The sequence below is a fragment of the Engystomops pustulosus genome, chromosome 1 (assembly GCF_040894005.1).
Source record: "Engystomops pustulosus chromosome 1, aEngPut4.maternal, whole genome shotgun sequence".
Classification (NCBI taxonomy): Eukaryota; Metazoa; Chordata; class Amphibia; order Anura; family Leptodactylidae; genus Engystomops; species Engystomops pustulosus.
Window position 1 is genome coordinate 226,744,931 of NC_092411.1, and position 26,099 is coordinate 226,771,029.

Sequence of the window (26,099 nt, forward strand, 5' to 3'; positions counted from 1 at the left end):
TGTATTAAAAATTGGTTTTACAGAAAAAAAGATATGTTATATTGTACCTTTCATTAGCATGTGCTGTGTGACTAGGCAGTTGCCAAATGGGAGGAGCTGGAAAGGAGCAGTCCCCCCCCCCACCCTTGGGGAAAAAATGACCTTTTCAAATATATGAAAACAGCCATCACTGGGCTTAGCGACGCCCCCTGCTCCTCTACAGCCAATCCCGAGTGAGGGGAGTTATTCATATATTTGAAAAGGTCAGTAAGTAAACTTGGAAGCTTTCTATAGAAGCAAAGCAAGCAGAGATGTATATATTTATATTTATTGTGTGTGCTTTTTCAAATCACTTATAGAACTCACTTCCACTTCTTTCTGTGGGGTTTTCCCACAAAAAACATCCCACAGGATGTTGTCCCACTTTCATCAACATAATGTGTTTGTATGTCATGGGGCTGAGCCCTATTCATACAAGGCTGGTGACTTGTGTATTATACATCAGACCTGCACTGATCGATGCTGGCACTGATTACAGCTGGGTGTCATAGTCTAACCTGTCTGGGGCACCTAAAGATTGGTGGCGCATGGACACCATCATCTGAGGGCCCTAGCTAGACCTATAGTGGGTATGGATCATATTTAGACCCTTTTCAGTTTTTTACTCTGTTTCAATTACAGCTAATAGATAATGAGCAAAAAAAAAGAACTTAATGTACACCCTGCACACCATCTTGACAGAAAAATAACTGAAATGTAGATATTTTTGCTGAAAACTCAAATATCAGATGGTCAAAAGTGTTCAGACCCTTTTGCCATATTTCTCACATGCTGTCCTTTTCCTTCTGATCTTCCTTGAGATGGTTCTACTCTTTCATTGGAGTCCATCTGTGTTGATCAAGATTGAACTTGGCACACACCTGTGTATGTCAGAGCAAATGAGAATCATGAGGTCTAAGGAACTTCCCAAAGAGCTCAAGGATCTCTTGTGGCAAGGATCATATGTGGGCAAGGGAAACCTGGAGTGCTGCAGAATCATTAAGAGCACAGTGGCCTCCATAATCCTTAAATGGAAGAAGTTTAGGATGCCCACAACTCTTCCAGAGTTCCAGAGATGCAATTAGGAGATGGGCAAAAGTTCTTCAAAGTCAACTATCACTGCAGCCCTCCAACAGTAGAGGCTTTATGGTAGAGTGTGCCAATGGAAGCCTCTCCACAGTGCAAGATAAATGAAAGCCTTCTTACAGTTTGCAAAAAAAACACACATGAAGATGAGAAATAAAATTCTCTGGTCTGCTCAGACAAAGATTGAAGTTTTTGATGTTAATTCCAAGTGGTATGTGTGGAGAAAACCAGACACTGCTCATCGCCTGCCAAATACAACCCTAATAATGAAACATGGTGGTGGCAGCCTCATTCTTTGGGGCAGGGACTATTTGCCATGGAAGGAATGATGAATGCGGCCGAGTACAGCGATATCCTGGAGGAAAACCTCTTCCAGAGTGCTCTGGACACTGACCCTAAGCACACATATAAAATAACAGAGCAGTGGCTTCAGAACAACTCTGTGACTATTCTTGTCTGGTCCAGCCAGAGCCCTGATGTAAACCCAATTAAGCATCTCTGGAGAGACTTGAAAATGTCTGTCCACCAACATTCCCCATCCAACCTGAGGGAACTGGAGAGCATCAACATGGAAGAGGCAGAGGATCCCCAAATCCAGGCGTCAAAAACTTGTTGCATCATTCCCGAGAAGACTCATGGATGTACTAGCTCAAAAGCTGCTTCTACTCAATACTGAGCCAAGGGTCTGAATACTTGTGACCATGTGATATTTAACTTTTTCTTGTTTAATAAATTAGCAAAAATATAGACATGTTTTTTCTGTCAAGATGGTGTGCAGAGTGTACATTAATGAGCAAGAAAGTACCTTTCTGATTTCATCAATTGGCTTCAGTGAAACAAAGAGTGGAAATTGTAAAAGGGTCTCCAAAAAACGTATGCCCCATGCAGAAACTTTGACAGTGCCCACAATCCATCATCGGCAATGTCCAACAGTTGTGGGTGCATTTTGCATTTTATCAGGACAATTCACTTTACATAAACAGATTTCTGTTAATAAATTTTGCAGATCTATATAAATAGCAATTATGACCAATATTCAGAAGCTGTAATCTTTCATTGGTCACATTGACCATAATTACCAGCACATCGTGAAGGAAAATGGCATTGCAGCTTTGCACATAGCAATCCTTCACTCTGAATGATTTTCTCTTGTCTTCTTACATAATTGTTATTGACTTCTTTCCACAAATCATCAGACAGGACAAACCATTTTTTCCCGTGCTCTATGGTATCATCCTTTTAATACACATGAAAGCCGTCCTTTTAATGCTGATAAGTGAATACAACGTGATTGTCTATAGTGTCATTGTGTGTATTTGACCCTTTTATACCCAAAAGGATCAACACCCTCATCACTTTTCATCTTTATCGCACCATATCGGACAATTTCCTTTTAAGACGGTAATGAGCTAGGTCTGGTTAGTGTCCGTCGTTCATTCTGTTTATCTGTGTACAAAGGAAAAAGGAATCAATATGTTTAAGTGATAATGTCCAACTTTATCCAGATGCCTTTAAAGCCAGGCCTGCGGAGGATCCTCAGGAGATGTGCTGTAGCTATGATGTAATGGCCTTGGTTCAGGGCAGCAGAGAAAATGACCTTTAAAGATATTCGGCAAGATTACATCTGATTTAGTTTAGACAGGGTGACGTGTTGTGTTGCTAACTTTTGTGTCAATAGCTTAATGTTACATTTCAAGCTGTCACAAAGCAAAACCAACTATTAGTTAATGTGTATTTTTTGGTAAATCCCCACCAAAGGGTTAATCTGGGGTTTGCAGTATTCCAAGCTGCTTTTAATTATAGGCACCTGGCAGTTAGGGAGATCAGCGGGTTTTGATGGACTTTTAAAGGCAAAAATTGTAGATGCTGATAGTGATATGCCTCTGGGACAAGGACTAAGACTCTGATAGTGATGTCCTTCGGGATGACGTCTAAGACGCTCATAGTGATGTCCTCTGCGATAAGGACTGAGACGCTCATAGTGATGTCCCTCTGGTACGAGAACTAAGACGCCGATAGTGATGTCCCTCTGGGACGAGCACTAGGACACCGATGGTGATGTCCCCTGGTATGAGGATTAATACGCTGATAGCAATGTCCCTCTGGATGAGGACTAAGACACTGATACATCACTATCAGCCTCATAGTCCTTGTCCCACAGATAGATCACTGGGAAGCGGAAAACAAATTCCAAATGCAATGAAAATGGTGAAAAAACGCATTTGCGTAATTTTCTTGTGGGCTTGGATTTTACGGCTTTCACTGTGCGCCCCAAATGACATGTCTACTTTGTTCTTTGGGTCGGTGAGATCACGGGGATACCAAATTTGTATGGGTTTTATAATGCTTTCATACATTTACAAATTTTTCAAAATGGCTGCAATTTTCCGTTAAACACAGGTTAAAAACCGTTAAATTAAATTTTGAGAGATCGGGCATTTTTGGACGCATGGCGACACATCGGTGCCTCCCAATGACGTCACGGGGAGCGACGATCCTCAGCAAGATGGTGGTGCCCATGCGAAGCTTTGCCGGCGGCGATCGCGGGCATAAGTAATATGCAGCAAAGACTTACCGGCTATAGAGAGGGATCAACCCGTGAGCCCTCTCCATGTACCCGCATAGATTTTGATCACTCCAACCCTCCCTGTTGGCTCCACCTTCTCCCTGCCTTCATCATTTTTTACCCTGCAAAAAAGGGCTACTGTCCCCTACTTTTACCTCATTGATCTACTACTCTCCTCATGTAGGAAATGAAATCTAGAATCCCTTTTTATGTAACATCTCCCTCCTATTACCTATATAGTACCTGCTCCAAAGTACCTGTGAAAAAAGACAGAGGAGAGTCATCTTTTACCAGGTGAATCGAGCTCAGAGGTTGGAGGAGGAGCATTACTTTAGGTACTTATATCTTGGGTTCTTTAGCAGCTAGAATCATGGCTCTAAAATTAAAGAATAGAGCTTTATATTTCAAAACTCATCAGGCTTGTATGATCCCAAGATAAGATGGTTGTATGATCTACAGAACGGGAGATATAGCAGAAGAATACATAGTTGGGAATGCAAGCTGCAGATATAATAAATGTCCCCCATAATATGGAGCTTGATCTTTAAGTTTCTCAGGTAAAACTGTTCTAGTTGCCCATGGAAACCAATCAGAGCTCAGCATTGATTTTATAAACAGCTGTGGGAAATTTGGAGGAAATTTCTTATAGGTAAATAGGAGAAACTGTTTTATTAGAACATCATAACCTCAAAATACAGTTGCAGTACATGTAGTTATATAGCATGAACCAATTCATTTTATGTTGCAGAAATAAGATTTTTAGATTGTAAGTGCTTACAGAGTCTCAACCGCCTTCATCTTGTACAATACTTGCTTCTCAAAAGCCAATGCACAATGTATGTCTTACATTACAATAGGCTTTTATCATTATAAACTGCAATGCAACATAATTACATAGAAATCAAAAGTTTTGAAATGATTCCATTAACTTTGGTTCTGCAGGTGCTATTTAAAGGACATTAATATGTAGGCGAGCGTCTAGCTGACTATGTGTCAGACTGTTGAGCCATGGTTCAGGTACCTATTGTCTGTATCCCAAGAATCCCCTCAAAAGAGAGAGCTAGGCCATGTACTTTGTAAAGATGTGACCTTTGATGGAAATGGTGTATAATAACCTGTGGAATGTGCTTCCGATAGGGCTGCCCTGAGTCTATGTGGGGAGGTAGTTTAGTGAGATAAAAGTATGTGACATGTTACATTCAAAATTGAGAAAAATACATTAACTTATCTTTCTTATCCCTATATCCAACAGTGGGTACCTGTGTTAGTCCTGGGTCTCCATGACCTTTGACCAACACATGAGCTATGTGGTCAGTGCAGTGATTAAGTGTATTTTTATTTTCAGTCTTCTGGGGGGAACTATGTGACATTGGTGAAAATGTTCCAAGTAGATGCCATTGATGTGTGATCAATCTTACCTTTCTGCAGTAAAAACTCAAAATGCACTTGCCTGCCCTTGCCTCCATATATAGGCTGTCATAAATCTTTTGTTGGATGGGGGAGGGGGATTTAGACATGGACATTGAGTCTCTGCTGCAGAAAGATTTTTGCAACCGGACTAGATATTTTCAGTTTAGACAAGACAATGATTATGTTTTCTGAAGTATTGTAAAACAGGTAACATTTTAGTTATGTCATTGGATAAATTACTATATATAAAAAAAGATTTGCTCTGATACTGCTATAGACAGTGCTAAGGTGGGGCACAACTTATTCCAGCCCTTTATTTGAGCTTGGTGTTTACATATGTGAATTCTCCTCACTCATCGTACACTTTTATTACAGAAGACCCTGAGGACATAGAAACTGAAATTTTAGAAGATACCAAAGCAAATAGAAGCGATGAGCATCCTGTCAAAGCTGCAAGTGTTTGGAATGAGGAAACCGAAGCAAAAAGGTAAAGTTGTTATACAGTCGCCCAGTCAGCTATCTGCAGTTCTGGCGGCATTCACACCTAGCAGTGCAAATTGTATCACAACCGCATGGCAAAGGACTTAAAGATGTTTCCCCAAGTTTGGAAGTTCGGCCTTATCCACGAGATAACAAGATGATCAGCGTGGTTCGACTGCTGGGATCCCCACTATATGAAGAACGGTATACCCTTCTCATGGGTGAAGGGACAGGACAAGCATGCGACACTGACTCTGAATGCTTGAGGCACAGTGCTCGGCAAGCTTCCATAGACAATGAATAGAGCCGCAGGGCACATGCCAGTTCTAGAGATTGATGGGAGTCCCATCATTACTATACTAAATCATTAATATTCTAAACCTTCTTCTAATTACATGTTAGCCTAGCTTCTGGCCTAACTGGTATAGTGGCAGTGGTGTTAGCCTAGCTGCAGGGCTGGCTACTACAGCAGCTACTACTCGTCCCACGTGCCACTGTTTCCTGAGAGTCCGCCCACAGATCACAGCCAATTGATGTTAGGTGAGGAAGTAAACTTTACACTGATTCGCTAGGACTTGGCTTCAACCAGTGCAGCCAACCAGTGTTAGGTTCTAAAGGGGGATCCGGTGTCACTCTGCATGCAGCGCAGCTCCCATAGAGCATGCTTCATGGAGAATGAGATTGTCCGTGAGAACCTGTCCATGCAGCCTTCCCGTACTTCAGTGAGTCGGAAGCACTGTGCATCTCTCCTGGAGACAATCGTCTCACAGCAGTGAGCTAACCGTCGGACATTGCTGGTGGGGGGCCAGGGTGCGCACCCTGGGAGCCCTCCCCATAATCCAGTTCTGTGTGCCACCTGTTAAATTACAAAACCAAATAAAAAGTGAATGCAGTTCTTTACCATGCAGTTGTAATGCAGTTTGAATTGCAGTTTGTCCGTTCCAGCTCCTCAGGTGCTTTATTTACATCAGTTTCCCCTTTAATTAATACCATATATCACCTTGTTCTGTTTTATTCTGAGTGGGAGGATTATGGGGCAGATTTTCCTCTGTCCCTACACACCATTTTTGAGAATTAGAGATGGTGCATGTGTAGTGCAAAACTACTGTATCCATTGTACCCAAATGTTCATTCTGTTTTTATGTCCTAATTTCAGTGACAAAGAAGAGCTTTTTGGGCAAGAACATGACTGTCAAAGGGAAGATATGAATATTGATACAGAATGTGCATTGAATGAAGAAGATACAGGTCAGCTTTTGTTGCCATTCTTTTATTCCACTGTATTCAAAAGCAACATGCAATTTTTAAATAACAGTGACTTAAAAGGGCTGTCCACTTCTTTACAATTTCTGGCTGTGCGTGTTATTGCATTGTAGCCTCTTGTGTTTGAATATGATTACTTGAATAGGACAAACCACAAAAGTACAGTGCTTTACCTGGGAAACAAAATGGACCGGTGAGGGGGAGATGTTGCTGATTAGCTGGGAGTGTCAAGTGTTGAACCCCCACCAATTTAATATTGATGGTTAAAGGGGTATTCTCGTCTGGGCATACACATTCAGTTTCACTAATCTTCCATACATAAACATTTCTTCAATTGGATGTTATTAAAAAAAAATGTTCCTGTGTGAAGATAATTTCCTATAAACATAGCCATGTTGTCCCTTAGAAACGAGATAGCTTCCTCGGATACGACCACGTCACACTCTGGCAGCAGTGGCCAGATATGCGCTATAGAGCTCTGCCTGACCTCCTGGATTCAGCAATCATTACCACAGGACGGCTGTGGGACCTGCAGTAACTCCCGAACACTTCATATACAAAACCTTTTTGTTTATTTGTGCAATCTCTCAGGCAGAGGTGGCCGTATCCGAGGAAGCTATGTCGTTTCTAATGGACAAAATGACTACATTTATGAGAAATTATCTTCACACGGGAACATTTTTTTTAATAACATCTAATTGAAGAAATGTTTATACATGGCAGATTAATGAAACAGAATGTGAATGCCCAGACGAGAATACCCCTTTAATGCTGAGGAGGCCCCTTGAAGCAGATACCCTTGAGGAGGATACTTTCATAACTCAACATGCATTATAGCCCACAATGATTTCATGTTCTCTGTGTTAACAGAATATTGCGCAGGGGATGCACCCAAAGAGCTATTTCATAAAGTACCGTTACCCCACAACATTGTCACGCCCAGTGTGTCTGCGCAATCTTCATTTGATGACTCCTTGCCTCCTCGTTCTCGCTCTGCATCTCCAGCCAAGACCAAAGGCAAGACGGCATTGTTGATTGGACTCTCTACTGGTCTGTTTGATGCTAATAATCCAAAGGTAAGTTTATGTTTTGTCTGTAGATTCTTCTCATCTATGGATCAGCACGGCATGGGTGTTGTATTGCCAATCTTTTTCTCATATGTTGAATTTACCATTGTTCAGAGTAAACTGAATAATATGGTACAATTTACAGGTTGATAATTTCTTTCATATAATTAGCCACTATATGTGGCGACCATGTATTAATATGTATTAATGCTTTACCTGATTTCTCCATCTTCCATACATTCTCCTTTCCTGAGTACACTTACTTTTGTGTATGTAGATAATGGGAATCCTGGAATTTATATTCCAGATTTGCAGATTCTCCAAATTCACTGGTGCTGCGTCCTCACTTTACTGTGCACCTAATGCATAGAGATAAAAGCACCCGTCCCTGAATAACTTGTAGCAGGCTTGTGGTTGTATATTACAGCCGATACTCAGAGCGGAGGGGGGCTGTGGAGCACTTTATTGCAGAGAACACAGAGTACAGCAGGGTAAGGACACAACCCCTATGCCAGTGATGGCGAAGCTTTTAGACACGGAGTGCCCAGACTACAACCAAAACCCACTTATTTATCCAAAAGTGTCAACATTTAAGTAAATTTAAGCAGTAACTTCTTGCTCCCTTCTCTGTTATAGCTTTCAATCATATCAGTATCCTAAGAACACCAATACAGTAGAACGAAAGGGTTACAAATTCAGGTTCCCCTGAATAGGAAGAATTTTCAGGCCTAGAGCTGAAGCTACAATGATAATCCAGATCTGCCCACACCTTCCCATTTCTCTTGTAGTCTCAGGCAGCACTGTCACTTTAAGATAGCACTGAGCGCAGAAAGTCCTGGGGCTTCTGGGAATCCATGAAGATCCCTTGTGTCCTCTTTGGTGATGGCCTGGATACCCACAGACATGGCTCAGACTGCCACCTCTGGTACCCGTGCCATAGGTTCGCCACCACTGCCCTATGCACTTGGAGAAGGTTCACTCATTTCTATTTTTCACAGTTCTGCTGCTACTAACACAACACACAATTGTATGAATAAACTGATCCCTGTAGTTTTGCATGGTCAAAACTGCAGAGAGATTCTGGAGTACTTCCCTTCCCACATGACAGAAAATGGCTGCCGCAGGCTTAGAGTTTGCACGTTGTGAAAGTCTAAAACGCCTCCATATATTCCAATGGGTTAAATAGACGGAGCCAGATGTATAATTTAGCATCTAACACTTTGCTAAATCTGGTGCAGTTGAAGACTGTTAAGTTTTTCATTGCGTTTCTTTTAGACACTGAATTAAGCAGATGCAATCCAAAGGGTTTCACATAAACTTCCCCATATACTGCAACCATTAAATTTGCCTAACAAACGCAATCATTATACTGCCCAAGAACAGGGGTCACCATTTATGTGTAGTACCCAGGCTTCTTAGGTCGGGTCACAGAGATGACTTGTGAAATCATCTATTGTTCCCCCTATCAAGCATCTGTGCTGCTGGTACATGATTTTCTGGTAAAGGCATCCATTCAAAAAACTAATATGTGAACTGTAAAATATTCCAATATGATTATAACCATGGATCCAGCATATGTCACCCAGCAGATATCATCATGGTTTTAATCAAGATACTATTTACCTGTTCAGACTGCATTGTGGATCTGTAATTTGCTGGTTACTGTTTCCAGGCCTGGCACCTAGGGAACAGAAAACAAAATGGGCTAAGCACTGAGATTGGAATGTGCTGCTCACTTCTGACAAGTCTGTTTATTAACAAGACCGACCTTTAAATACTTTATAGTTGTAACCTTTGTACAACTCGCGTACAATGTGAAATTTTGACTTGTATTGTGTAGCACAGACTCTTCTCCACAAAGCTGCAATGAGGTCACAGGAAAGTAATTTCTAAAGTCCTTATTCTCTTAGAAATATGACCTCTAATACACACATTATATTATACACAGTAACTCTTCCTGATGACGTGTCTGATGACTCGGATACCTGTAGCTTTATTTTGAAAAATTCTTGCTTGAGGCTGGATATGACACATAAGATAAAGAAAATGAGTACAAGTAACACACAAACCAAACTTTTAACTGTGTCTATATATACAGCAGCACTCCAAGGCTTCCAAAGTCCAAAAACTTTTATTCCCACTTGACAACGTTTAAGCTCCAAAACAAGGAGCCTTTCTCAAGCTCCATATATCAAGAGTATATATACTGTACAAATCACAAAAGGAAATGGCATAATTCCTAAAATAATTCCCTAGCTACAGGCTGACCTCTCTGCCTACTGTGACCTCTGGTGAAGCTCTATGGATGTTTCATTTTAGTCCCAGACCACAACAAACACCTGATAGGTGTCTGTAATGAAGTTTAATTTATAATCCTTGTACCCATGACAGCACATACTTTAAAAATTCCAATTTTCACTCGGACAAAGAAAAAAATTAGTTTGGAGCTTCAATTCTAGAATATACCAGTTTCGACCTACTTTCAAATTCAATTTAACCCCTTAACGCTGAAGCCACTTTTCACCTTCCTGACACGGACCATTTTTTAAAATCTGACATGTGTCTATTTAAGTGGTTATAACTTTGGAACGCTTTAACATATCCAGTTGATTTTGAGATTGTTTTTTCGTGACACATTGTACTTCATGCTGGTTGAGAAATTTAATAAATATATTTAGTATTTATTTATGAAATAAATGGAAATTTGGCAAAAATTTTGAAAAAAACAATGTTTTCCAAATTCAAAATTTTCTACTTTTTGGAAAGTTGGTCATATCACTAAAATAACTTGATAACTAACATTTTCCATATGTCTGCTTTAACTTGGCATCATTTTTCAAACATCTTTTCCTTTATTTTGGATGTTAGGAGGCTTATAACTTTAGGTGCAATTTTTCAGATTTTCACGAAAATCATCAAAACCTACTTTTGGAGGGTCAATTTAGTTAGAAGTGACTTTATAAGGCCCACATGACAGAAACCCCCCACAAATGACACCATTTTAGAAACTACACCCCTCAAAATATTCAAAACAACCTTTGGGAATTTTGTTAACCCTTTGAGCGTTTCATGAGCGTGAAAGATAAATGAAAGTGAAATTAGAGAAATGTAATTTTATCTTACTATAGATTCATTGAACACTAAAATTTGCACCTTCACAATGGGTTAAAAAGGAAAATGCATTTTACAATGTTTAGGGCAATTCCTCCTGAGCATGCCAATACCCATTTTGTCACTGTACCCTGCTGTACGGGCACAGGGGGGCACTTGGAATGGAAAGAGCGTTGTTTCGTTTTTGCAGGGTAAATATGGCTGAAAAAGTTTACATGTGTCAGGATGCATTTGGAGAGCCATAGTGGTACCAAAACAGAGGAAAGCCCCAACATGAGACACCATTTTGGAAAGTACACACCTTGGAGAGTTTGGCAACGTGTAATTTGTGTATTTTCCCCAACAGGTGTTTGATTCAATTAGGCCCCAAAAGGGAAAAAAGGTGAAAATTTTCTCAAAAAAGTCACTTTTACCCCAAATTTTTGTAAGCCACAAGGGATAAAAGATGAAACAACCCCATAAATGTGTAAAACTATTTCTCCTAAGCACAGAGCTGCACCACTTTTGCATATAAAGTGTTGTATGGGTGTAAAGTAGAGCTCAGAAGGGAAAGAGAGGCTTTGGCCTTTTAGAAGCCAGATTTGACCATCATCATTTACATGTGTCAGGATGCATTTGGAGAGCCCTAGTGGTACCAAAACAGAGAGGAACCCCAACAAGTGTCACCATTTTGGAAAGTTCACCCTTTGGAGAATTCAGAAAGGTGTAATATGTGTATTTACCCCTACAGGTGTTTGCTTCAATTAGGTCCCTAAAAGGAAAAAGGTAAACATTTTGCCAAAAAAGTCACTTTTACGGCTAATTTTTGTATCCCATAAGGCATTAAAGATGAAACAACCCCAAAAAATGTGTACTAGCATTTCTCCCGAGTATAAAATTGCCCCACACATGCAAATAAAATGTTGTATGGGTACGCAGTGAAGCTCAGAAGGGAAAGAGGGGCGTTGGCCTTTTAGAAGCCAAATTTGACAGACATCCTTTACATATGTCAGGATGCATTTAGAGAGCCGTAGTGGTACCAAAACAGAGGGGAACCCCAACAAGTATCACCATTTTGGAAAGCACACCCCTTAGAGAATTTAGCAAGGTGTAATATGTGTATTTGTCCGTAAAGGTGTTTGATTTAATTAGGACTTAAATAGATAAAAGGTGAACATTTTCTTATAAAGGTCATTTTACTCCTAATTTTATATAGCCACAAAGGATAAAAAAATGTAATAACCCCTCAAAATGTGTGAACCTATTTCTTTCGAGTGTAGAAGTACCCCACATGTGTATATAAAATGTTGTATGGGCGCACAGTAAAAGGAAAGGGGAATGTTTGCCTTTTAGAAGACAAATTTGACAGAAATGTTTGACATGCATTTGGAGAGCCCTAGTGGTATAAAACAGAGAAGAATCCGAAAAGTGACCCTAATTTTTGAACGCACACCCCTTAGAGAATTTTGCAATGTGTAATGTATGTATTTGCCCCTACAGGTGAATGATCCAATTAGGCCCGAATCATTAAAAAGGTGAAAATTTTCCTATAAATGTCACTTTACCCCTAATTTATGTAAGCCACAAGGGATAATATATTAAATAACCCCAAAAAAGGTGTAAAACTATTTCTCCCGAGTGTAGAAGTACCCCACATGTGCATATAAAATGCTTTATGGGCGCACAGTAGAGGAAAAGAGGGATGTTTGTCTTTTAGAGGCCAAATTTGTAAGAAATCCTTCAAATGTGTCAGGATACATATGGAGAGACGTAGTGGTACCAAAACAGAGGAAAACCCGAAAAGTGACCCTAATTGTTGAATGTACACCCCTTGGGGAATATAGCAAGGTGTAATATGTGGTGTAGTGTAATACACGTGGTGAAATGAGCATTTTGAACATATAGGTGGTTTCCAAATATGATGTGCAATGGAGTCCAAGATGGAAATTGCAATTATTTCTGGAAAGTTCAGTGCCCGTTATGTGGCGCCCCTTATGAAATAATGGAGGGGTATAGGGAGCAACGGGACATAACAGTTGTTACAATTATTCATTTTACCGAAATTAATTCACAATAGGTTGGGCGTGAATTGTGAATGTGTAGTGTATAAGGAGGTAGAATATACCAGGGGACCAACTAAACTTTTGTCACTCTGGAGTTGTCGCAGGTCTCTTAGTAGTATGTAGTGTCCATCCTAACTTCTCTTTTGGAACAGACTCTTTATTGAGTCCTACCATTAGAAGCAGCAGAATTCACCGGGAAAATGCTGTCCTGGCAAAACACAGGAACATCTAAACCAGAGGTACTGGGGCCCCGTCCTTCTTGTCCCAATATTAGTTTCCTAATATCTTCCTCTTGAAATGATACGGCAGGACCTGCACATTGGAACAGCTCGTAAGAGTTGTACAGCATAATCTGTACAATGTGCATGGCCAGCACTTTTGTACCATATCTTGGTTTTTCGTAGGGAAATTATCGCCAAGTGTTGCTCTTATTCACCCTAGCGATGCCCATTGTGACGAATATTGCTGCTTTTGGCTGGACCATATCGACCAGCAAATAGCGGCAAACATGGACAGAGGGGGGCAACAAAACCCCTCTGGACCGCAAGGCAAAATTGGTGGCTGTCAGGAACAGCCGCCACCCTGCCCCGATCACCGTGTCTACAGACATGGTGATCGGTATTACTGACGTCATAAGTAAATTCGCTGCTATTGGCTTGTCTGAATTGATGAGCCAGTAGCAGCGATAATAAACTGGGGGTGTGTGGGGGGGACGTAACCCTTCTGGTCCATGGGGCAGGATGGATGGCTGTCAGGAACAGCCGCCGTCTTACCCCGATCAGTGAACAGCCGCCGTCTTACCCTGACCGGTGTTGGAAAGTCAGTACTCACCGCACCGTTCTATAACAACGCTCGTTGGGAATAGGCTATACAATCTTTATTAATTTTTTAAGCAATTTAGACAAATAAGGGCTTATTTTTTGCGAGACGAGATGCACTGTAAAAAAAACCTTCATTTTAGTGGGTTTTTAGCTTATTGAAGAAATTTTATTAACTTTTTACGTGTGGAGGAAAATAAAATCATCAATTCTTGTTTTGGATTTTTAGCATTTTTTTGGGGGGTTGTTCACTGTAGCATAACAATAATATATTATCTTTATTCTACGGATCACTACGATTACTGTGATACCTCATTTATATAGTTTTATTTATATTTGTCCAATTTTATTGAAGGAAAACTAGAATAGAAAAAATTGCATTTGTTTTAGTATTGCCATTTTTATAGTGGCATAATTTTAGTATTTTTTGGTTTACGGAGCTGGTTGTAAGCTTATTTTTTGCGTGACAAGTTGCTCTTTTTATCGGTATCATTTTGGTGCTTGTAACTTTTTCGGATCACTTTTTAGAACATTTTTTGTAAAGCAATTTGATAAAAAGTTTTAATTTTTGGCAAGTTTTTGGTTTGTTTTTTTTACCACGTTCACCGAGCGGGTCCAATTATGATTAGGATTTATTGTACAGATTGTTACGGACGCGGCGATACCAAATAAGTGGGGTTTTTTCGTGATTTAGTGTTTTTTATACTTTATTACTTGTGTAAAGGGAAATGTGGTGTTTGGGGGGACTTTCACTTTCTTTTATTATTTATTTTTACTGTAAAAAACCTTTATTTATTTATTTTTCCTTTTTTTACAGTTAATGACACCTAAGCTTGAACAAGTGATCTTCTGATCACTTGTTCAAGCTTTTTTACAGGTTACACAGTGCAATACAGAAGTATTGCACTGTGTAATGTAAGACACTGAGCATGCTGCGCATGCCCAGTGTCTTACAGCCGGGTCCTGCCTGAAGGCACGGACCCGGCTTCCGGATGAAGATCGCGCAGCCCCGGGCACCGGCAGTCCCGGGGCTGCGATCGGAGGAGCGGACTCCCCCGGTAAGCGCCGCGGGGGGGGGTCCGATTCGCTTTTAAAATACTTTAAATGCCTCTGACACGCCGCGGTCAGCGCGACCGCGGCGTGTTAGGGGTTAACACCCGCGATCGGAGAAATCTCCGATCGCGGGTGTTAGAGGCGGGTGTCAGCTATAACATATAGCCGACACCCGCAGCTTCTGGCCCCGGCTCCGTTCAGGAGCCGGGGCCAGAAGCTTGACGTAATAGTACTGCATTTTGCGGGAACGCACCTCCCGCGATGCAGTACTATTACGTCAAATGTCGGGAAGGGGTTAAGAACAAACCCAAAAGACCAGGGACTGCCTGTATAGATACATTGTTAATATATTTTTCATTGTACAGCCTGAATGTTGTATTAGTCTGTAGTTAGAAGCTCCATAGGTTAGCACATACCTATGGAAATATATACTGTTGGTTTTGCTTATAACTTTAAACAGTCCCCACCCTAATTAGAGTTTAAAACTTGGTAAACCCCATATGTGCCCTCTGCTACCGCCTTACTCCTAATAATATTTGTAAAATTATCTGATGCTTCCATAAAATGTACATGGCCCATAGAAGTAATGGTTGCACACTTATGTTCAAGGGAACCTACCATGAGGAATCAGAAGTAAATTCCTCCTGCCTGCCTCTGCCCTAATCTGTAAAATAATCCTGGAGCCTAGCCTAATTGGTTAAAAACTTTATTATAGTAATATGTAAATTAACTGCAGAGTCAATTTACATATTACTAAAAAAGTTAACAGGAATATTAAATTACAGATTAGGGCAGAGGCAGGCAGGAGGAATCTACAGTCATGGGCAAAAGTTTTGAGGATGATACAAATGTAAATTTTTACAAAGTCTACTGCATCAGGTTTTATAATGGCAATTTGCAATGTTATAAAGAATGATCAGCTTAACAACAATTAATTGCAAAGTCAATATTCGCCTAGAAAATTTACTTTTTCCCCCAAAACAAATTTCAACTTCATTGCACGCCTGCCTTAAAAGGAGCAGCTAACATCGTTTCAGTGATTGCTCCATTAACACAGGTGTGGGTGTTGATGAGGACAGGGCTGGAGATCAATCTGTCATGATTAAGTAAGAATCCCACCACTGGACACTTTAAAAGGAGGCTGGTGCTTGGCATCATTGTTTCTCTTCTGTTAACCATGGTTATCTCTAAAGAAACACGTGCAGTCATCATTGCACTGCACAAAACTGGCCTAACAGGGAAGAGTATCACAGCTAGAAAGATTGCACCTCAGTCAACAATCTATCGCATCATCAAGTAATTCAAGGAGAGAGGTTCCATTGTTGCCAAAAAGGCTCCAGGGCACCCAAGAAGGACCAGCAAGCACCAGGACCGTCTCTTAAAAGTGTTTCAGCTTCGGGATGGGGCTACCAGCAATGCAGAGCTTGCTCAGGAATTGCAGCAGGCAGGTGTAAGCGCACTGTGAGGTGGACACCCTTGGAGCAAGGCCTGGTGTCAAGGCGGGCAGCAAAGAAGCCACTTCTCTCCAAAAAAAAGATCAGGGACATTCTGCAGACTGATATTCTGCAAAAGGTACAGGGAGTGGACTGCTGAGGACTGGGGTAAAGTCATTTTCTCTGATGAATCCCCTTTCCGATTGTTTGGAACATCTGGAAAACAGCTTGTTCGGAGGAGACAAGGTGAGCGATGCCACCAGTCTTGTCTCATGCTAACTGTAAAGCCTCCTGCAACCATTCATGTGTGGGGCGGCTTCTCAGCCAAGGGAATCGGCTCTTTCACAGTCTTGCCTAAAAACACATCCATGAATAAAGAATGGTACCAGAATGTCCTCCAAGAGCAACTTCTCCCAACCGTCCAAGAGCAGTTTGGTGATCAACAATGCCTTTTCCAGCATGCCATAAAGCAAAGGTGATAACTAAATGGCTCAGGGAACAAAACATAGAGATTTTGTGTCCATGGCCTGGAAACTCCCCAGATCTTAATCCCATTTGTGGACTTGTGGTCAATCATCAAGAGACGGATGGACAAACAAAAACCAACAAATTGTGACAAAATGCAAGCATTGATTGTGCAAGAATGGACGGCTATCAGGATTTGGTCCAGAAGTTGATTGAGAGCTGCCAGGGAGAACTGCAGAGGTCCTGAAGAAGAAGGGTCAACACTTAAAATATTGACTTGCTGCATTAACTCATTGTAACTGTCAATAAAAGCTTTTGTTACTCATAATATGATTGCACTTGTATTTCTGTATGTGATAAAAACATCTGACAAACACATATAAAAACCAGAGGGCAACAGATCATGTGAAAATATAATATTTGTGTCATTCGCAAAACTTTTGGCCATGACTGTACCATCAGATCTACTTCTGATAGTAGAATCCTCATGGTAGGTTTCCTTTAAAGTCTACAAGAAAGCAGTGATGTTTATCACATAAGCTACTACACAATCTTTTAAAATGAAGATGTTTGAAAAGACGACAAAAATCTAATTCTAAGAAGTAATTAATCACCAATCTATTATACTTAATGGATGTAAGTGGCTGCTTGAAGTTCATTCCAAGAGATTAGGAGGAAGCCTATAGTGATCAAAGTCAATGGCGCCTCTACATAGGGCTATATAATCATCGGCACAGCATGTTTAATAGAAAGCGGTGTGATGCAAATGAGACCGATTCCCTTGGTAGATTATTAAGAAGTACATATGAAAAGTCAGGAATACAGGACCGTGTCGTCAAACATAAAGATAAAAAGCATGAAAGCCTTGAACAATGCTGGACTCCCTGCGTGACCTCATGGGTAGAGGTAGCCTACTCCTGGTGACCTTGAAACATCAAACTGCTCCTTTTCTTTTCGCTTGTTGATTAAAACTCTTGAGATTAATATCATTGAAGTCCTTTTGTAGGATCATTAATCTTTTATTCTGTGATCCTGTGTGTGGAAGGTTGGGGATAGAAGGTGTGATCAAGCATCTTACTGAGGATAGTGTGATGTTTTATCCTGGTTCTTATCCTTCTTTTTAATGAACGTGATGACGTGCAATGTTTTCTGTATTGTGAGATCTGGGTCATCTCAGTCTGGGCATCCTTGTTATAGCTACACTGAATTGTATGTTCTATGCAAAGATTGATGTCGGGATTCAGTGCTGAAAATAACAGATTTCTTGTTTTCTCACTAGTTCTTAAGTAAAATCATTTGTTCCTTCTTCTAAGGCTAAATGCACAAGAACGTCTGCTACTCCTAATGAATGGCACAGTGATGCACAGTTTGCAATGGCCCATGCACATAAACGTGTTTTTCACAGATACAGGTTTTGAATAGATCTATGGCTCTTAAAGGGATTTCCAGGATTTTTTTTTTTTAAGTAATATATAGCAGGGACGCTATTAAAACAATAAACTTCTTATACCTATTTTCTCTGGCGTCCCCATTCATCCGTGGTGCCGTACGTCACTGCTGAGCCTTTGCTTGTTCAGGTGAGAATGGCACTGCACGCTACACACCGAAACTAATGCTGTTAGAGGCATGTGGCTGTGGTCGTGATGGCACCGCCAACAGTGGAACAGGAGCGCCTGAGGAGGTAAGTACTGTATAAGATGTTTATAGTTTGAAAAAGCCCACCCAAGATATAGTATTTTATAAATTCAGGACAACCCCTTAAACTAAAATAGTAAAATATCCATATTATTCAAAAACACCATAGGATGAAATTAAACTTATCATTTTCTACTTGGTGACAGGTTCCCTATAAAGGGGTTTACGGCTTTACTTCAAATTTTCTGTAATGTATGGGGGCAGGATATTAGGTGATTTATAACTGTTAAAAGTTTTGCAGTTTTCTTGAAATGTAAAGTAAAGCCCCAGTTCCTAAATGTTTACCTCATAAGTCAGCCATTCCTGTCCGTACAATGGTCAGAGGGGAACGGTCATGTCATCCGAAACTGTCCTTGACCAGTCCGTGTACAGGGAAGTGACAGTAATGAGAATACAGTCATAAGGCCTTGGGAGTGGACCATGCACTGTCCAGTTATGACCATTTGAGATCACATTTTATGCACAGGAATGGCAGGTTGAGTATGTAAGTTAAAAAGCATTTAAGAATCAGAGCCTTTACATTTCTAGAAAGCAGTGCGGAACTTTTGCATATATGTTGGCAAGTTACCATATATACTCTAGTATAAGCCAAATTTTTCAGCATAAAAATGTGCTGAAAAACCCAAACTCTGCTTATACTCAAGTCAAAAAAAAAGTTATACTCACCCCCTACAGGTCTACTCTTATTATGGGCAGCAGGTCCATGTGATGTTGCGGCCAACAGGCTATAACATCAGCCACTACTGACAGTGTGTGCATGGCTGTCGGCACACAAACAATATGATGGCAGCAGCTTGTTACACGAACCTGTCGCTGCCGGACGTAAGAAGGACTTGTGAGGGGGATCGGATAGGTCAGTATTGATTTTTCTATTTTTATATGCTGGACATGCTGGGGGCTGGCTGTTTATATACTGGGGGGAATGGTTTGTCTGGCTATATACTGGGGGGAATGGTTTGTCTGGCTATATACTGGGTGGAATGGTTTGTCTGGCTATATACTGGGGGGAATGGTTTGTCTGGCTATATACTGGGTGGAATGGGTTGTCTGGCTATATACTGGGTGGAATGGGTTGTCTGGCTATATACTGGGTGGGATGGGCTTTCTGGCTATATACTGGGGGGAATGGGCCTTCTGGCTATATACTGGGGGGAATGGGCCTTCTGGCTATATACTGGGGGGAATGGGCCTTCTGGCTATATACTGGGGGGAATGGGCCTTCTGGCTATATACTGGGGGGAATGGGCCTTCTGGCTATATACTGGGGGGAATGGGCCTGCTGGCTATATACTGGGGGGAATGGGCCTTCTGGCTATATACTGGGGGGAATGGGCCTTCTGGCTATATACTGGGGGGAATGGGCCTTCTGGCTATATACTAGGGGGAATGGGCTTTCTGGCTATATACTAGGGGGAATGGGCCGGCTGGCTATATACTGGGGGGAATGGGCCGGCTGGCTATATACTGGGGGGAATGGGCCGGCTGGCTATATACTGGGGGGAATGGGCCGGCTGGCTATATACTGGGGGGAATGGGCCGGCTGGCTATATACTGGGGGGAATGGGCCGGCTGGCTATATACTGGGGGGAATGGGCCGGCTGGCTATATACTGGGGGGAATGGGCCGGCTGGCTACATACTGGGGGGAATGGGCTGGCTGGCTACATACTGGGGGGAATGGGCTGGCTGGCTACATACTGGGGGGAATGGGCTGGCTGGCTACATACTGGGGGGAATGGGCTGGCTGGCTACTTACTGGGGGGAATGGGCTGGCTGGCTACTTACTGGGTGGCAGGAGGCTGGAGGGCAGGGAGCTGAATAGCTATATACTGCGGGTAGGCTGTGACCAATGCGTTTCCCACCCTCGGCTTATATTCGAGTCAATAGCTTTTCCCAGTTTTTTGTGGTAAAATTAGGAGCCTTGGCTTATACTTGAGTATATACGGTACTTTAAATTCTGCCCCTACACTTTTATATAAAACATGAAGCATGACCAGCCTATTTAAAGGGAACCTGTCATCAGATGCAGCAATATTCAAACATACACCAATTATGCTTTTATAATAAACATCCATTGATCTTTAGTCAATAAAAATTGACCTTTTATTAATAAATCTGTAATACAAGAAATTATTTATTTGCCCACCCTTCCCTGTGGTATTGCCCTATGACTTAATGCAAAGTTACATGTGCTTCTTGTTACATAATATAGTGAAAGGGCAATACTAAGTATAACTAAACTATCAAGTCCTGCCGCCTAATTTTACTATATGTAATTATTACTTTCACTAAATAAAGAATTTCTTATATTTTAATATTTGCTAATAAAAGTTCATTTTTATTTACTAAAGGGTTCTTTTGGTTACAATCGAGTAACTATTGGCAAGTCCCTAATAGGTTAACACAGCATGTTTCTAGTTTTATAGTATTTTTACTGGAGTTTATTCATATTTCTTGCATCTCTGCAAGAAAGAGGAAGGTCCTTTGACCTAAATTTAAAACTTAACTTTTATTAATTTTTGAATTAGGACTGAATAGTCTTTTTAATATTCACAATTCAGATATTAAGTACTAGTAACATGTGCAATTTAAGTTAAAACGTGATGTGGTGGAAGTGGGTACTATTTTGGGTAGAAACAGGGGGAGAGAGGGTAGATTTTTGGTATAGACTGGAGGGGATATATTTGTTACCCCGTTTTTTTGCGGTTGTTAATAGCCGCTCTTCAGTTAACCACCCAGCCAGCCAAAATGCCCTAATATCTCCTTCCTAGTGATTGCCTAGCTTTAGTGTGTCGCTGCAGATCAACACAGTGCTATATTAGCTTTGTCCCACTACGTATCACCACTTCTAAAAACGTGATTATAAACGCTCAGGTAGCCCCCCCGACATGTTTCGCCATAATTCTGGCGTCCTCAGGGGGTATCGGGGCTGAACTAATGCGCTCGGCGTGTTTCTACTCCTTTTGAAACCTTGTAATGTGACGTCATTAGTGGGATGGTGCAATCAGGGACCAATCCGCAGTCTGTATTATCGGAAGTGTCTCAGCTGTTTGTCTCTATGCCCACCTCTTATACCTGATTGGCTGTTCGTTGTGGCATCATTGTTTCGGCCGATTGAGAGGACATCTGGCGCATGCGTACCGACTTGTATATTACCATTGCGGATTCTTATTGCGCACGCGTGCCGACTTAGATGAATTCGTCCCGACCACCCCAAAAATTTCGTTAGGTCCACCTCTCAAACTCTCTAATCACGACATAGTATTTTTACTAACACTAATAACTCAAATAAAGAGATAAAATTCTAGAATCCTTAGCATTGATATGGATAAGCAAATCTATACACATGTCAGCATATCATTTTATTCTCGCTAAAATTTACTAAAGCGATACTACATAAATGTCACGCATCATCACTTTTGCCTATTTCACCTCTGCAGTTTATGCAAATACTCATGTAAAGTGCATAATAAATTCGGACAATTGTTGGAAAAAGAGACTAATTGAATAAATATAAATGCATGACTACAAATAGGACTGTATGATCAGAAAGATGGCAAAGTACAGTACATTTAACTCCTAAAGGAGTTGATGATAAATGTGAGCCATATTAGATATTTTATGTAAGAAATGAAAATAAAAAAATGATAGAATAAAATTAATTGCTAAATGCCAACTGTAAAATCGGCTCAAGTCGCCAAATGTGTATTCTCCTGCCTGGACCTATGGATTGAGCTATGGAAAGGTCACAGGTCATAAGATAGAATAGATGTTATGTCTCTGAAACTAAAGTTATTTCTGGATTTTATGTGACTATTTTTTTGGAAGCTGAAAAAGAACTGATTTTTTCCTTCCTCGAGTCAGTGTCTGGAAGTGCTTTTACAATAGAGTAGGATTAGGTGTGAGAAAACGAGTGTGAGATTTCACAGCTTTCTAGATGCCTAAACTTATACTAAACTTTCTTTTTAACTGAGAGATGAAAATCTTCCTCCACAACTGTCCTCTAATTACTTCCATATTTCCTTAATGCCTGGGTTTAACATTACGGGAAACCTCTGCTCTATTGTCATGACTTTAGTTTATGTAACGCTCGCTACGTGGGAAGTGTGTAGACAGTCCTTACCCCACAGCTCATCTGTCTGAGGAGAAATACAGTAGAAATGAAAATAGTCATTGACATGATCACAGATGGATATAACAATACAACTGGTATTGACAATTGGTCGGAAATTACCATTATTGCTGCTTATATGCAGATTCTTTCTATTTAGTTATGGATTTATTTTTTCACTTTGTTGTTAGATGCTGAGGACATGTTCACTGCCTGATCTGTCTAAATTATTTAAGACCTTGGTGGATGTCCCTAGCGTAGCCGACCTACAGGGTGAAGAGCCCCTAGAAATAGAGGACATTGAAGATGAGCCTGTACAAGATGCCGATCAGTCTGATTCTGAAGACACGTGAGTGTGAAGAAAAAAGGGCCAATCAAGTTTTCATTTTTTTATCCTTTTTTCTGAAGTATAACCTAATGTTTGCATCTGCATCAAAATGTTTATCAGATGATGTCACATTGTATGGTTTGAGCTATAATACATGTATAATTTTTCTGTGACTTTTTTTCTATAATAGAGCTATCATAAAACTTTTCCAGCTTAGTCCCAATTTTTCATACCCTTTTAGCCAGTAAAATCATTGAAATTCATGAAAACTATGATTGATTACAGTTCACATTTTGTCCTTATTTTCAGTTTATATGTTATATTACAGGGAACCTGTCACCAGGGACCTCATTTTCACTAAAGACAGGTTACAGAAGCCGGATACATGTGCATTGCAAATATGCCTTTCTGCTTTCTCTAAGCAATTGCATTACAATATAATTTTGTATTATTACTTACCTTGCATCCTGACAGAATCCAGGATTGGATTCGACGTTTTGGATGCATTTTAAAATAACAACATGTACCTTGTCTGTGCTGCAGAATCCTCAGCTCTTGTCCCTCACCTAAGTTTTTCTGAACAGAAGAAAAAGTCCTTCAGGCACTAATGGTTCTTCCATCTAAAACTGAAACTTGACTTGACACATAAAGTTTTTAAAGGGCATCTACCACCAGGATGAAAGACTGTATGCAAATGAGCCTGAGGGGCTCCAGGTTCTATAGGTGTTAATGGAGCCTGGTGCCCCTAAGCCTTTCACACATTAAACATGTGTTGTAGTCAGTTTTCTAAGATTTCTGCTTCCTCTAATGCAAAAGAAAAACTGAAAAATGGTCCATATGTCAATATTTAATCTCCCGTGGACAAATCTGTATTTTCAATTCAAAAGGTAGATTACAACTTTCTGAAGTTGTTAGTTTTTCTGATGCAATCTCTATACATACTGGTTTCCTTACTGGTCAGCAGCAGCTTCGATTTCTACATCTTTTAATGCTTTGCAGCATGTTTGGCGAGACAGACCGAGATCTACAGGAACTGCAAGCATCAATGGAGCAGCTGCTAAGGGAGGAGTCGAATGAAGATTACTGTGGAGCCGATGATAACGTTAATGAAGATAAAAATAAAATGAATGAAGAGGAAAATAATGATGTGGAGGATGAGGAGAATCAGCCGAGCAGTGAAAGTGCCATTAATGAAGAATGGCATTCAGGTACATTCCTGTACCTTCCATTAGAGTCGGCAGAGTGTTTACATTCTATCAGGCTTTAGTTCTGTAGAATGTAAAATCCAACCTAGATCCCTGGGCGCCTGCGTAGCAAGTGCAGCAAGAGCCATCTCTCACACTGAACCTCTTCATTGTCTCTACCTGTGATGGCTGTAGTGGTCTCATGTCACACAGAGGGGCAGAGTGTACAGTACCTGGAGCAATTTAAAGTAAGTCCCCCTTCCATGTTGTATTTGTGAGAGCAACACCCAGAGGAATCCAAATCGCTCATAGCAATATCATATTAAAACCTGATTTTTCCCAGATCTGTCAGCCATTATTTAATGCAAGCACCTTTAGCCAATATGAGGTGTAAAATAAAAATGAGGTTTACATATTTTTTAAAAATATATACAAGTAATATCACTTAGTCCCTAAAAGCCTGACCACTACAATTGTTGTGCCACACCAGAAATAGAACAAAGAAGGAAAACACCACTTCAGAAATGATGACAGAATATACCGTACATTTTATTAGGTACATAGATAAAAACATATGAATTTTACTGGAGTACAAGTTAAAAATGGACAAAGCACAGTGAATAGCCCAGCGGACAATAGACTTACCGGGATGGGACCCCCCACTCCTGCTGACAAAACCACACTACTTGTGTAAAACCACATATGCAATAACATCCTGAAGATATATGTTGTGTTTGCAGGAATCAGACAACAAAATAGGGCAGATGTGCTTATATAAATGAAAAATTCAGTACCCCAATACATGCATCATCTCACAGTGGGGTTGTACAATATGGAAGTAAATAATGGCAGGGTATAGGGAAAAAAACGGGCACCAGATAGCGGAGAGTAAATGAACTGCAAAGGATATACACAAAATAACATTAAGTACTACTGCACTTAAAAACATAATGCTATACAGAAGATTGAGGCTCTATGGGGTCCTTTGTTAGACCACCCAGGTTTGGCTCCATTGATGGTGGTGAGAGCTATATATTTCACAACCTCCTGGGTTGAACTCATTAGATGGCTTATTGCTAGAACTAGTGGTTCTTCCAAAAAACTTGCCCTGGCTCTTCATATGTTAAAGCATATTATTGTACCTACAGCTATTCCTGTCTTATTTTTTAATTAACACAAGATTTAGAACCACAAAGATAAGGTGAAGAAAAAGTATATACAGTATATATTCCATGTGTTTCATACATAGATATATACATATCATATAAACAACAGATATTCCTCCCATATTGTTCTAATCTGTCACAGACGGTAATATATGATTAACCATAAAGAACTCCCAACTACATATGAAAACAAGCCAATTAAAATTTTTAGAAAAATAGAAGTTATCTTTATTAAATTTGACAACATATGGATCAATGTCAGGGGGAATATGAAGACACTGCATGGAGATACAAAGTTCATCATTGGGACAGAGAACATACATGGACAGTAATGAATAATACAAAAGGAAAACCCCATTAAGTTATTACAACATATTGCACAAGTAAGCTGAGGCAGAGAAAGAGCATACCACTCCTATGTACCAAAACTGTGGATAAAGTGCTAGTGCATAGAGATATATACAAATCATACCCAAGGGTGTTTAACAATATAACTGACCAAAAGCTTTGATAGATTAGATATATTGCTTATCCATAAAAGTGCACTGTATAACTACTGTGAGCAGAACACCCCAATACACGTTTAAGGCGTGGGGGTGTTTTAATTGTAGATGTATTGCTGGGTGTATTTCTGCTGACAAAAAATGATGCTTTTTATGGGATGGTAGCATACTAATGCGTCAATAGGCTGATATTTAATGCCATGGACATATGTGCTCATCTAGGGAGGGGGTAGGGGTTAAAGATGTTAGTCTTTATTTTGTAAATTGTAAAAACTCAAATGAAAAGTATTGGATACTTAAG

The 26,099-nt window shown here is 40.4% G+C and overlaps 1 protein-coding gene across 5 annotated transcripts in view; it reads left to right on the forward strand.

Moving 5' to 3' along the window:
• NEK1 (NIMA related kinase 1) overlaps positions 1–26,099 on the forward strand; it is a 95,472-nt gene that overhangs the window by 61,737 nt on the left and 7,636 nt on the right. For all 5 annotated transcript variants that reach the window (XM_072119979.1, XM_072119972.1, XM_072119963.1 and 2 more), the window contains 5 exons: positions 5,456–5,567; positions 6,717–6,808; positions 7,694–7,899; positions 22,809–22,966; positions 23,945–24,153. In XM_072119979.1, coding sequence (XP_071976080.1) covers positions 5,456–5,567; positions 6,717–6,808; positions 7,694–7,899; positions 22,809–22,966; positions 23,945–24,153 — 777 coding nt within the window. The remainder of the gene's footprint in view (positions 1–5,455; positions 5,568–6,716; positions 6,809–7,693; positions 7,900–22,808; positions 22,967–23,944; positions 24,154–26,099) is intronic.